Genomic DNA, 13,891 nt, shown 5'->3' on the forward strand with positions numbered 1-13,891 from the left:
TTATGGAATGAAGTTAGTTCAGTTCTAATCGTCCATCATCGGCTACTTTAACAAAAACCTTTAAACGTTTAAATAAAAATACAAAATGAACTGATTTATGATAGGAAATGAAAAATAAGGGCACATTATCCTGAAAAATATACCCTAAAACACTTCAAACTGAAAATAAAATGTCTAACAATTGATTAGCCGGTCACAATTTCAAAAATGTCAAAATCTGTCGTCAAATGACGTCATAGTTGTACAGCCAAAGCGTGATCGAGTGGGCTGTGGTCAAGGACGTATTTATCGGCGGTTTTCCATTCTTACAAATAATAATACTGAGTCATTTTTTTACTAATTTATCAATTTAGTTAATGAGAAGGCCGTACGGGTCTAATTAATCCATTTTAACTCGAGTTTTATTGAGGAAATTTCGCGCTTATGCTTGAAAAACATTGGTTTGTAGTTTTGTACCTTCGAATCGTTACTAAAAGTAAAAAATGCTTGACCAAGGCTTAGCGAGAACAACCGCGTTCGTTTAACCATGAACTAAATACTAATTGGCGTGTTTTTAGACAAATTTGACGGAAACTAAATGAAATGAGCGACTGTAGCGATCTAGACCGTCAAATCGAGCAACTTCGGCGCTGCGAAATCATCAAAGAGAGCGAAGTTAAAGCGCTATGCACCAAAGCCAGGGAAATACTCGTGGAAGAGAGCAACGTTCAAAGGGTCGATTCACCCGTAACGGTCAGTTAAAACGCCTATTTTGGGTTCGTAACTCGTTTTGACCATGAAATTGGCGTGTTTTTAAAGGTTTGTGGCGATATCCACGGTCAGTTTTATGACTTGAAAGAGTTATTCAAAGTGGGGGGCGATGTTCCGGACACAAATTATTTATTCATGGGGGATTTTGTTGACCGAGGTTTCTACAGTGTTGAGACATTCCTCTTACTATTAGCCCTGAAGGTAATGGTCCCCCCAGTGGCTTTAATTACGGATAGTTTCAAGTACTTATCTTTTAATAGGTAAGATACCCGGATCGTATTACCTTGATCCGAGGCAATCACGAGTCGCGTCAAATCACCCAAGTCTATGGTTTCTACGATGAATGTTTGAGGAAATACGGTTCCATCACAGTTTGGCGTTATTGCACTGAAATATTTGACTACTTGAGTCTCTCCGCCATCATTGATGGAAAAGTAATTAAGCGGTAATTAACTTCATCAAGATTGTAATTCTTTGTAATTTAGATCTTTTGCGTTCACGGTGGCCTATCTCCTTCAATTCAAACACTGGACCAAATTCGTACGATAGACCGTAAACAAGAAGTTCCTCATGACGGACCCATGTGTGATCTCTTGTGGTCAGACCCAGAGGGTCAGTCTTTAGTCCTACTTCTCAAGGAGTGGTCAATGTTCATTTAATCATTATTTTTGTTGAACAGACACTCAAGGTTGGGGGGTCAGTCCCAGGGGAGCCGGTTATTTATTTGGGAGTGACGTGGTGGCCCAATTTAACGCGGCCAATAACATAGATATGATCTGTCGAGCGCATCAACTGGTCATGGAAGGCTACAAGTGGCACTTTAACGAAACTGTATTAACCGTCTGGTCCGCCCCCAATTACTGCTACAGGTGTGGGAATGTAGCCGCCATTTTGGAATTAGATGAACATTTACAAAGGGAATTTACTATTTTTGAAGCCGCTCCTCAGGTAACTATACTAATGAGTCTCCGAGTCTCAAAAAATAGGCCAGAAATTAGGACCTACTTTTCAAGATGATTGATAAAAAAATAGGCCAAAAATTAGGACCTACTTTGCAAAATGATCAAAAAAATAGGCCAATAATTTAGGACCTACTTTTCAAGATGATCAAAAAATAGGCCAAAAATTGGGACCTACATTTCAAGATGATCAAAAAATAGGCCAAATATTTGACCTACTTTTCAAGATGATTGATCAAAAAATAGGCCAAAAATTTGACCTACTTTTCAAGATGATTGATCAAAAAATAGGCCAAAAATTTTACCTACTTTTCAAGGTGATCAAAAAATAGGTCAAAAATTAGGACCTACTTTTCAAGATGATCAAAAAATAGGCCAAAAATTAGGACTTATTTTTCAAGATGATAAAAAAAATAGGCCAAAAATTTGACCTTCTTTTCAAGATGGTCAAAAAATAGGTCAAAATTTTGACCTACTTTTCAAGATGATCAAAAAATAGGCCAAAAATTTGACCTACTCTTCAAGATGATCAAAAATTTGACCTACTTTTCAAGATGATTAAAAAAATTAGGCCAAAAATACTAACTATACTATATTATGTGTTTGTTTAGGAGAGCCGCGGAATTCCAACTAAAAAGCCACAACCGGATTATTTCCTTTAGAAGGGGGGCGGAGTTATTTGTTGCGGCAAATCATTAGGGATATCATTTTAAAAAATTAAAATTTAGATTTTTGGGATTTTAAACAATTATTATTTCTCCTCAAAATTATTATTTTCTAATTATTTTTAAAAAAAAACAAAACCAAAAATATTTCAATGAAATTTAAATAATTAATTATTATTATTCTTCTTTCGTCCCCGTTCCCAAATTGAGTTGTACTTTTTAAAAAATATTGTAGTTTTTACACGATCATGATGATGATGATGATGATGAATTTTTTGTTAAACTAATTAAATAATTTTTCAACATAGTTTTCCATTGGGGTCAACAAGATTTGTTTGTTTGTCCGACCCCCAATTCTGAAACAGTTCCAATTTTTGTACAAAATGCCATTTAAGAAACTTAATAATAAAAAATAAATTCTGGAATACAACCTCGGCCCTCCTTATCTCATTTTGTAGCAGACGACACGCGTGATCACTGTTTCAAAACACATTGATCAGGGCAGGCGTGATCACTGTATCAAAAGATAGTGATCAAAACACGAGTGATCACCGTTTCAAAAGACAGTTTATCATGGCGTCAAAAGACAGTTATCAAAACATGCGTGATCACTATCAAAAAACATTGATCATGGCACAGTTGATCACTGTATCAAAAGACAGTGATCATGGCACGCGTGATCACTGCATCAAAAGACAGTGATCAGAACACGCGTGATCACTGTATAAAAAGACTGATCAGGACACGCGTGAACATTGTGTCAAAAGACGGTGATCATGGCACGCGTGATCACTGCGTCAAAAGACGGTGATCATGGCACAGTTGATCACTGCGTCAAAAGACGGTGATCATGGCACAGTTGATCACTGCGTCAAAAGACGGTGATCATGGCACAGTTGATCACTGCGTCAAAAGACGGTGATCATGGCACAGTTGATCACTGCATCAAAAGACTGATCATGGCACAGTTGATCACTGCATCAAAAGACTGATCATGGCACAGTTGATCACTGCATCAAAATACTGATCATGGCACAGTTGATCGCTGTATCAAAAGATAGTGATCAGGACACGGTTGATCACTGTATCAAAAGACATTGATCATGGCAGGCGTGATCACTAAGACAGTGAGCACAACACACGTGATCACTCTGTCAAAAGATATTGAACAGGACACGCGTGATCACTGCATCAAAAGATATTGAACAGGACACGCGTGATCACTGCATCAAAAGATATTGAACAGGACACGCGTGATCACTGCATCAAAAGATATTGAACAGGACACGCGTGATCACTGCATCAAAAGAAATTGAACAGGACACGCGTGATCACTGTATCAAAAGACAGTGATCATGGCACGCGTGATCACTGCGTCAAAAGACGGTGATCATGGCACAGTTGATCACTGCATCAAAATACTGATCATGGAACAGTTGATCACTGCATCAAAAGATAGTGATCATGGCACAGTTGATCACTGCATCAAAAGACAGTGATCAAAACGCGTGATAACTGCATCAAAAGACAGTGATCAGGGCACGCGTGATGACTGCATCAAAAGACATTGATCAGGGCACGCGTGATGACTGCATCAAAAGACATTGATCAGGGCACGCGTGATCACTGCATCAAAAGACTGATCATGCCACGCGTGATCACTGCGTCAAAAGACTGATCATGCCACGCGTGATCACTGCGTCAAAAGACATTGATCAGGACACGGTTGATCACTGTGTCAAACGACATTGATCAGGACACGGTTGATCACTGTGTCAAACGACATTGATCAGGACACGGTTGATCACTGTGTCAAACGACATTGATCATGGCACGCGTGATCACTGCATGAAAAGACAGTGATCATGGCACAGTTGATCACTGTATCAAAAGATAGTGATCATGGAACAGTTGATCACTGTATCAAAAGATAGTGATCAAAACACGCGTGATCACTGTATCAAAAGATAGTGATCAAAACACGCGTGATCACTGCGTCAAAAGACTGATCAGGACACGGGTGATCACTGCGTCAAAAGACAGTGATAAAAACGCGTGATAACTGCATCAAAAGATATTGATCATGGCACGCGTGATCACTGTATCAAAAGACAGTGATATGTACGCGCGTGATCACTGCATCAATAGACAGTGATCAGGACACAGATGATTTAACTGCACCTAAATCTCTATAGACGTTTTATCTGACAACAAAAATTAAGTTGTTTGATCAGCTCCGGAAACGATGATTGTGTTTTTAATTACTCCAAAGAAACCTGAAATTAATTAAGAATCTTGGCCCTTTTAATTGATTGATTTACGCTATGATTTATTTCCAATTGGATGTTAAAATTTAAATAAAGCTATATTCTTGTAGTTAAATAAAACAGACTAGTAAGTAAATACACTCGGGTTAATTTTTCAAAATTAAGAGCATTAGGTGGCCACATGACTGAAGGGTAATTGAGACTAGTTAACAATACTTGAAAGTGTCGTCGAAGGCGCGGACATCGTCCCTAATAATCGTCCTGAAGTTTGATTGGACGACTAGATCCTTCAGGAGTTGAATATTCCATTTCTTGCCATCGACGCTCATCTTGACCTTGATATTCTTGGAGCCCCGCTCAAAGACCACATAATCAATGTCGATACTGGACACTTTCGTCCTGGACATCAGCACTTTCTTAATCGAGTTTTCGTTGCCGAGAAAAAACGACTTGAAGAAATCGGACAAAATGAGAACGACCGTTTCGCGGACCTCCTTCCATTCCGCCTTGACCAGCGAAAGGTCATCGTCCTGGTCTCGCCACAGAACGCCGCTGGATGCCAAGTTGGACACCGAAATGAAGGCCAATAGACCCAGTTCGCGAATCAACCTGCAATTAGGGAACTGTAGAAGTTGGAGTCCACCAGGAGTGGTCAAATCCAAACTGACCTCCAATATTCGAGGGAATGGTCATCAATTTCACCGGGAGTCAAGCAACAATAAAGACTCATTCGTTTCAGAACGCGTAAGACCAGTTCGGCCGCCGATTGGTCGTGGAGCTTCTCCTCTTCAATGGCTCGTCGCAGTTGCGATTGGACGGCCACGTGGCAAGTGGGCAGATGGATGATCTCGCGTAACCTCAGAAACTCTTTGTTAGCCCGTAACCAAGTCTTTAAGACGTCCAGCGCGATGACGTCTTGAGGGGCGCTTTCGTCGTGTTCACCCGAATAGTTTCGCTCCACGAACGAAATCATTTTCGACGAGAGCAAAGACACGTTTGTCGACTCCGTCATTTCTCGGTTACGGATTTTGACAATTCCTTTTCCAAGAATTGAATTGGACGCGCTCATTTTTATATCATTGGCCCGATTCCGTATAGTGTGTTACCACGAACTTTGTAGTGACGTCACATGCTCTTATCTCTTACCTTATTTTCAGGCGACCATATTGGCAGTCGCGAGACGTCGTCAGCTTGGGCAATACAAATTCGGGACCCAATATTGACGTCACAGTTCCCCCCCCCTAGCTTCGTGGTAGCACACTATAAAAGCAAATCTTGGCTCCCGTCACGACCCTAACATCCTTCCCATAAGTTAATAAGATATGTTGGCCATAAGCTTGTCACTGGTCACTAAAAGCTTGTAATTTTGAAGTGAGTGAGGTAGGTCATAGATTCAGGGTAAAGCGAGGGAGGCCTGGTCAGTGGGGCGCTGCTGTCAAAGGGGGCTTAGTAATGCGGACTAAATAGGAGCTAGATGGAAGTCCCGCAAAATTAACCACCACCGAGTGTACTTAGTTATCTCGAGTTGTAAGTCCCCCAGTAGCATTAACTTATGGAACATATCTTATAAACTTAGGTCCTTACTAATCCTTCTTGTAAAGGCAGAAACCAATCGGATTCCGTTAAAGTTAAGGGAGGAGCTAAAAGTAGCCTTTGCTTGTGATATATTTGTTGAAACTAAACCACAGTTGAGATCTTTGGCTACTTTAGGGCGACTCAAAAGAAGGCACTGCTTAGGGTCAGAGGCACGTGCCTTAAAGGGACTGTAAAGAAGGCATCGGCGGGTGGGTAAAAATTATTTGAAATACGTCAGAGGCACGTGACCAAGGAGAGGCGTGGTTCAAAGAAGCTTAGTTCGTTTTATTTCGAAAACCACCACTTCATGGAATTGGCGCTGCAATCTCGCGAAAAACAAGGACTAGATGTCCAGTTCCACTCCACTCTTTGTATCTTGGCATCACGTGATGTCTGTGACGTATTTCAAATAATTTTTACCCACCCGCCGATGCCTTCTTTGCAGTTCCTTTAAGCTAACCTATCACACCATTAAGAACTACAATGGGGGGTGGGGTCATGATCGTGGGTCGTCTGAACTTGCCAGTGACATCAAGAACAATGTAGGCATAAAATTGAAAGAGAAAAAAGAAGGGTCCACATACCTAAAAGTTCGCATACGACCCAGGGTAATCCGAGGAGTATTTTGCGGGCATCGTCATCTTCTTGACTAGTACCATAGGCGACTTTGTACCAAGCGACGGCTTTCCTCAACATCTTGTCCAACATGGGCAACTTCTCCTCTTGCAGTCGCCTCCCGAGACAAGCCTCGATGAAACGATGCTCGACCATCTTGCAAACGCGCTTCCAATGCGGCAACGATCCACAAACGAACTCCCGGTAAAAAGACTCCTTGGTAATCTCGATGGAATGTTTCAGGAGACAGTTCAAGGCTTTCTCGGCGTTGTTCGTGTCTTGACGTTTCTTCATGGGGTCACGCGAGCCCTCGATGACGCCCGCCGCCACCTCGCTCTCTTTGGACAGCGAGAAAATGCGGGCCGGAACCAATAAGAGACTCCTGTACTTCTCCATGGCCTCTTTGGCGCCCCCGGCGTACTCCGACCAACCCTCGATCTCCAAATCGGGGTCCATCTTGATTTCGACCGTGTCACTGAGGATTTCCGAGGCCAATTCGATCCTCTTGCAATTACGGTACAAGAAGCCCAGACTCTTGGTGGACAGATAAGTCGTTTTGTGGCTTTCTTTCTCCATGAAGTCGGGGTACATCCCGGGGCGTTCCCGTCGCGATATTTTGGGGGTTTTACCCGTTTTGCCAAAGTCCAAGGCTTGCGAATATTTCTTAGCCAGAGCGTAACATTCGGGGGATTGTAAACCGACTCGATCGGCCCAGACTAAGTGCGCGTTCGCGAATAAACCCACACCGCTCTGAAGAAGATACGTGCACAAAAAGTCGCACATGTCCGACACCTTTGGACAAATAATCCCGCCTGTTAATAAGGATACACTATGCCAGAGTTCTATGGGAACGATTCTAATTGAGGAGGGAGGTCAAATGTCAAAGGGGAGATTGGGGTCCACGAACGCGATGGTGACGTGAACAAAAAAGGGTTCTATGGGAACGATTCTAATTGAGGAGGGAGGTCAAATGACAAAGGGGAGATTGGGGGTCATTTCACCACTAACGCGATCGTAACGTGAACAAAAAAGGGTTCTATGGGAACGATTCTAATTGAGGAGGGAGGTCAAATGTCAAAGGGGAGATTGGGGTCCACGAACGCGATGGTGACGTGAACAAAGGTTCGATTCTTACCTGGATATCGGATTTCTCTTGGACGACGGCGTTGTTGGTGTAATCAAGAGGATCTCTGTTGGGTCCTTCGAAGAGCAAGGCCGGTAACCATACGACGCAGTACTCGTCACCGTCCAAGTCGGAACCAGCCATCTGGTCTGGTAGCGGCCTCTCACCCGTCTGAGGGAAGACGATGCAGTCCACGATGTGACGCAATTCCGGAATGTCAACGGCCAAGAACTTCCTGACGTCACCCTCGTGCGTGCAAGGGTTCTTCGTCACCAGAACGTCCCCTGAAAAGAGGTGGCGTTCAAAATGCCACCAATCACAACTCCAATGACTTACCCGTAAGTACTTTGGTCTTGGTCGTAACATTCTTGTCTTCGTCGATGGTTTCGCTGTATTGCACGAAGACTTCTTCGGGACCCAATTTGCCGGTTTCGTCCAGGACCCCGAACATGGTCCTTCCGTAATTGAAGGGAATCTTTATTCTGGCTTTGCTCTTCAATTCGTCGATGGATTTGCGATAGAGGGCCATGACCATGGGCCGGAAGTAGGCCTCGTTCGACAGGTCAAAACCGGCTCGATGTAAAAGCGTGTAGGGGAGACGAATGGCGGCTTCCGTTTTCAATAACTCGCCGGCCTTCTCGCTCTCGACCAGACTGGCCGTTAAGCCGTTCAAAGCCTGCGTTTGTAGACGAAAGAAGGCCGAATCGCTGACCCCCAAGTGCTCCAAAATGGCGATAAATGACTTATTTAAATAGACTTTCACTGAAAATTAATAACAAGTTGGGAAAACCAAAATAAACCTCTCCGAGTCCAGACGAGAGCTATCTACCTAATTACTGATCCTTTTGACCTAACCTTTCCTAACACGACACTTGACATAATTAATCGTCTTCGCGTTCTAAAAGTTCAGCTAAGCCTTGTAAAAGTCTCTAAATTTCACTTACGCGGTCTGCTGATTTTGATGATTTCTAAGGATTCCAACGGCGAGTCAAACTTAGCCATACTCTGTCGAAAAATGATCTTCTCGGTTTGCAAGGTTGGATCGAGGACGAGCATCCCTTTGCAACCGCCGTAACGGATTTGAAAGGCCGACGGCTGATCATCCGGCTCTAGTTGCAAAGCCGCGTAGATCTAAAGAGGCACGTTTCACCAATCCTAGCTTCCACTTTTAACGCAACTGAACAACGACTATCTACCTTTCGCGCGATATGCTTGGACATGCGTCCAACTCCGTCCGAAAAGGTGTAGTTGTTCCTGATGATATCGGGAACGACTTCCGTTTTGTCCTTGGGTATGATCAGGCTGACTTCGGCTTGGGAGAGAGACTGTCCCATTCTGGCCAAGTACTTGGGCACCGTTTTGATATTGTCCAAGGCTCCCACGAGACTCCGTAGATGACTGGCCGTCCTCCCTTCTTGGTCCTTGGCGTAGAAGAAGCACCCGTGTTCCCGCATTTGACTCGTCGAGCAACCGAAGAATTGGAACTGACGAGGACCCACCTTGAAACCCGACTCCAAGTAAGGACGAATGCGTTCTTCGACTAATTGTCGTCGAAGACTCACGTGACCTATTAACAGCGAGCGTTGCAGCATTCGTATTGAGTTGGTCGCGTTATGGCGTACCTTTCAGGGAGTTGCTAAGGGCCGATCCGCAAACATCCTCGATGCTGACTCGAAGTCCGTAGTTTGGATCGCAGTTACGAAGCAGCGAGCTTTTCAAATAGGGCAACGAGGGTTTGAAAGAGATTCCCAAGGGGGTCACCACCGCCCTTTTTAACTCTATCATTTCTTTGGGCAATTGCGGGGCTTTCAAGACGCCAGACTTGAATTTAGAGTAGAAATCGAACAAGACCGGCTCGATCAGGTGCGCTTTACGACTCTCTAACAGACGCTCCACTTCGAATAAACTCAGTTCCAAGGCGCGCGGGTTTTCCACCGACCATTCTAACGACAATTGCAATTCAAATTGAGAACGTGGCAATTGCAACGGACAAAAATGTCGAGGAGGGTACCTTTCAGTTTTCGACTTAAGGTCGGTCCATTCTGTTTCAAGAAGACTTCGTCGCCCAATTGGAAGGTATTGCTTTGAATGCATTGCAGGGCAAAATAGCAATCGAAATTGCCTTTCAAGCAAGAGTTTGAAACGCCATTGGTTGGCGGAGTTGGGACGCGAACGCTTTCCATGTGGGCGAAATAAACTTCAATCTCATCTTTCAAACATATCACCATTTGCTTCAAGACTTCGAAGGATTTTTTGGGTTCCGACGAAAGTCGAAGCCTGACGACCGAGCTCTTGGCCATCACTTCCGGCGAACAACTACCAAATTTAAAGCCGCGAATCCATTGCGCTTCTTTCGGTAATTGCTCCTCGGCCTAAACGCGTCAACAATCAAACGGCAATTCCATTTTGCATTAAAATATTTTCAGGGTTCATACAACATTTGGAAAAACGATTTCCCTGAGATTTCCAGGTTCATCCCCATATATTTCCCAGCGTTATTAAAATTTTCCCTTGAGTATCCTATGGACCGAATTACTCGGCCCCTGTTTACTCGATACCCAAGTTTTAGTATGGTTGGATGGGGGACCAATTGGACTATAACATACTCAAAGGACATCCCCCTATCTCTAATCAGAGTTATAAGCCTCCAAAGTTGGGTGTAATGCTATTCCTATGGAGGGGGTTGTTTGTTTGCGTTTTGCTTAATTACTGGCCCCTGTTTGTCGCAGCCGTAAATCTTTAGTATGGTTGGATGGGGGACAAATTGGACCATAACATACTCAAAGGACATCCCCCTATCTCTAGTAGAACCAGAGTTACGAGCCTGCAAAGTTTATTTTCAAAAATCAAAAGTAACCTCCTAACAATAAGTGAGACAAAAAATAAGTTGACGACGATATTGAGGTAGCCTCAAGTTTAAAGTATCCTTGTATGGGGAGCAAAGAGTACTATAACATATCCAAAGGAGATCCCCGTATCTCTAATAGAACGAGAGTTATGAGCCCACAAAGTTCAGTGCTAAAATCATGAGTAACATAATAAAAATAAGTGAGACGATACCGTAAGTTGACGCACATTTTGCTTAATTACTCGGCCCCTGTTTGTCGTAGCCCTAAGTTTTTAGTATGGTTAGATGGGGGACAAATTGGACTATAACATACTCAAAGGACATCCCCGTATCTCTAGTAGAACCAGAGTTACGAGCCTGCAAAGTTGGGTGTAACGCTATTCCAATGGAGGGGGTATCTTTCTTTACGTTTTGCTTAAATACTCGGCCCCTGTTTGACGCAACCCCAAGTTTTTAGGAACGTTGGAAAGGTCACAATTAGGAATATAAAATATTAAGAGGACATTCCCTTATCTCTGATAGAACCAGAGTTATGAGCCTTCAAAGTTGACAGTAAATAAGCTTACCCGAGTTAATCCTACGGAGGGAATGCTAAACGAACATTTGCTAAAATACTCGGTCCCTGTTTGCAAACTTAACCAACCCTCACAAATTTCCCTGACTTTCCTGAATTTTACCAAAATCTCTAATTTTCCTCTAATTTTTTTTTTGTCAACTATTTATCCCCTGAGTTTTCCCTGTTTTCCAGGTTTGTATGAACCCTGATTATATTTCTCATTTCAAATAACAAGTGCGAGCGAAAATTAAGGTTGTATCATATTGCCACGTTGCGCAGCAATATTTAAATTGAAGTAACTTAATTGCAATTACGAATTATGGACGTATATTAAATGGCTACTAATTGCAACCTAGTGTCACTGTTCATTTTGCCGCGTTGCGAAGGAATTCAACGACTCGAGAAACGAATGAACGGTTTTTATAAAACAAGTCACGCAAATAACATTTCCGTATTAGCTAGGTGTGGTTGGGGGTATAGGGAGAGCGTGTTACTTTCGTATGCGCTAATATAATACAGTATTCGTGTTTTCTAACTCGCTAAGGTAATATTAGAGATGGTGGGGTACCATTAAGTTCTTACCACACTTAGCAATTACGAAAAAAGAACATAAATGAAAAGGATTTTACACGCTAAAAGAAAAATTAATGAGCCTATCGAATTGCCACGTTGCGCCGCCCGCGATATAATTGCATTATTATTAAAATTGAAGCAACTTACGCGCAGTTACCAAAAATTAACATAAAACAAAACGATAAAAACGAAGGATATTTCCTCAAATTGCACCATCGTAATTGAGGTTAATTTCCAAAATGGACCCGAGTGAAGACATATAAAATATATTCACCTGATCTTCGATATACATGGCTTCGTCATCACTGAGATCGTCGTCACCCGCAGCGTGGGAACCACCGTTATTGGTGTCAAAGGGCGATTCTTCTTGAGGAACATAATACTCGTGGAGTTTCAAGGGTTTATTCAAAACCAAGAACAAATCGTATCCGTGAAACTTCTTATTATTATTATTGTTGCCATTTTCTCGTTGCAAATTAACTCGCGAAACGATCATTCGTTCGATCGTCTTGTACGCGATTTCAATTTCGAAACTCTGAATAGATTTTTGCTTTCCCGAATATTTATCGCCTTTCGTCACGATATTAAATTTGGCCACGATCTTATCGTTGTGTTCGAAGACGCATTCAAGACACACGAATTTATCCGAATTGGACGAATAATGTTCGACAAAACGATTAAATCCAACGACGCATCCGAGAGAGAGTTCTTTAAAGGATAATCTATCGTTTATTTTGGCCTCAATTTCAGCACGACGCGTTCCCAATATTTGATTGTTCGTTAAATGCAACCAATAGTCGAGTTTTCCACCGAAGAAATTGCACTCCGTAAATCGGCCGATTAAATCATTGACGTTTAACTTTAATTGCGATTTAAACTCAACGCGAACGCGAATTTTGGAGTCGTCAACGTATTCGACTAAATTGTGCTTCTCGCATTTGCCCTGTTTTAAAACGTCAAATGTTACGCTACGTTCGCTCGAATCTATGCTAAATTCCTTATTAATCGTTCGACAAACGAACTCCCTGATTTGAATAATTGCCGTTTGGCAACACTGAGGTTGTTTTTCCGCTGATGTAGTTTCCAGAACATTTGGGAGAATGATTAAGGTGCATTCCATCGTTAAAAGGTTCAAGAACTTAATTGCAGTTTTTGAAGTTCAAAAAGTAAAAGTTTTGTTTCTTAGGTACTGTCCACAGTAAATTGCAACTGACCCGACGCGATTTCCGGCCCCCTAACTTGCCTTCTTTCTAAAATTTCTTAGTTTAATTACCGCATTTATTTTAAATGACCCAGTTAATTAAGTTGTCAGCTTCCAACCACGTTAGAGTTTTTTTCTTACCTTGCCTTAAAACTTTCATCGGATAACATATTTTTGTCAACGTGACTATTGCTGGCAGGTGTGGTCCTGTTTTTGCTGATAAACATGTCGCAATTGCCGTAAACCAAGATAAAATTCATCTTCTCGCGCGAAAACAACACCTACTGCAATCGAGAGATTCGTAGCAGACGAATCATTCATCAGAAAGGCTTTTTAAGTTCACGCAATTTACAATGGAGTATTTTCATAGTAGTGATATAAAAAATTCCTTAATACCCATTACATTACAGCTAAGCCTACACTAATATTGCTCCATGGTGACAGATTGATAGCGCTGGTGCACCCTCCAAAGCTGTCTGCTTCGGTAAAATTTACTTTGGTGTAGAAATACGGCATATAGGCCTATCTCGAATCGAAAAGTTAACTTTAAATAAAGTTTTTTGTACACGAATTCGTACGATTAACTTTAATTAAAGTGAAGTTTATTTATTAAGTATAGTTTTGAAAGTGTGTCAAGGAAGAGCTAGACTTCCGTTTGAATTGTCAATTGTCACGGACGCGGCTGCCTTTGAATTTGAAAATCAATAAAAATCTCACCATCCAATCGGAGAGCTTGCTTGGTAAGGTATAGTTTTGCTT

The 13,891-nt window shown here is 42.2% G+C and overlaps 3 protein-coding genes across 4 annotated transcripts in view; 2 read left to right on the forward strand and 1 right to left on the reverse strand.

The window, feature by feature from the left end:
* Nucleotides 1-13,891, forward strand: part of LOC149709572 (F-box only protein 7-like) — a 63,977-nt gene that overhangs the window by 38,455 nt on the left and 11,631 nt on the right. The window lies entirely within an intron of this gene.
* On the forward strand, nt 258-2,804 carry Pp4-19C (protein phosphatase 19C). Of its 2 annotated transcripts, none has more exons than XM_089864946.1 (7): nt 258-440; nt 558-732; nt 799-951; nt 1,011-1,184; nt 1,236-1,362; nt 1,430-1,698; nt 2,321-2,804. In XM_089864946.1, the coding sequence occupies exons 2-7, from the start codon at nt 583-585 to the stop codon at nt 2,369-2,371; spliced, it is 924 nt and encodes a 307-aa protein (XP_089721072.1). In that variant the 5' UTR covers nt 258-440; nt 558-582; the 3' UTR covers nt 2,372-2,804. The 2 variants fall into 2 exon arrangements, with proteins under 2 accessions (XP_089721072.1, XP_089721073.1); XM_089864947.1 differs by having other exon boundaries at nt 258-439; nt 546-732.
* LOC149709577 (uncharacterized) lies at nt 4,677-13,879 on the reverse strand. Its single transcript, XM_089864936.1, has 10 exons — nt 12,206-13,879; nt 9,966-10,326; nt 9,577-9,897; nt 9,151-9,521; nt 8,899-9,085; nt 8,291-8,716; nt 7,967-8,238; nt 6,801-7,623; nt 5,310-5,679; nt 4,677-5,250 (listed from the first exon to the last, which is right to left on the reverse strand). The coding sequence occupies exons 1-10, from the start codon at nt 13,049-13,051 to the stop codon at nt 4,848-4,850; spliced, it is 4,380 nt and encodes a 1,459-aa protein (XP_089721062.1). The 5' UTR covers nt 13,052-13,879; the 3' UTR covers nt 4,677-4,847.

The sequence above is a fragment of the Phalangium opilio genome, unplaced genomic scaffold (genome assembly GCF_054372755.1).
Source record: "Phalangium opilio isolate 3A_F unplaced genomic scaffold, DU_Popi_V2 ptg000013l_1, whole genome shotgun sequence".
NCBI lineage: Eukaryota > Metazoa > Arthropoda > Arachnida > Opiliones > Phalangiidae > Phalangium > Phalangium opilio.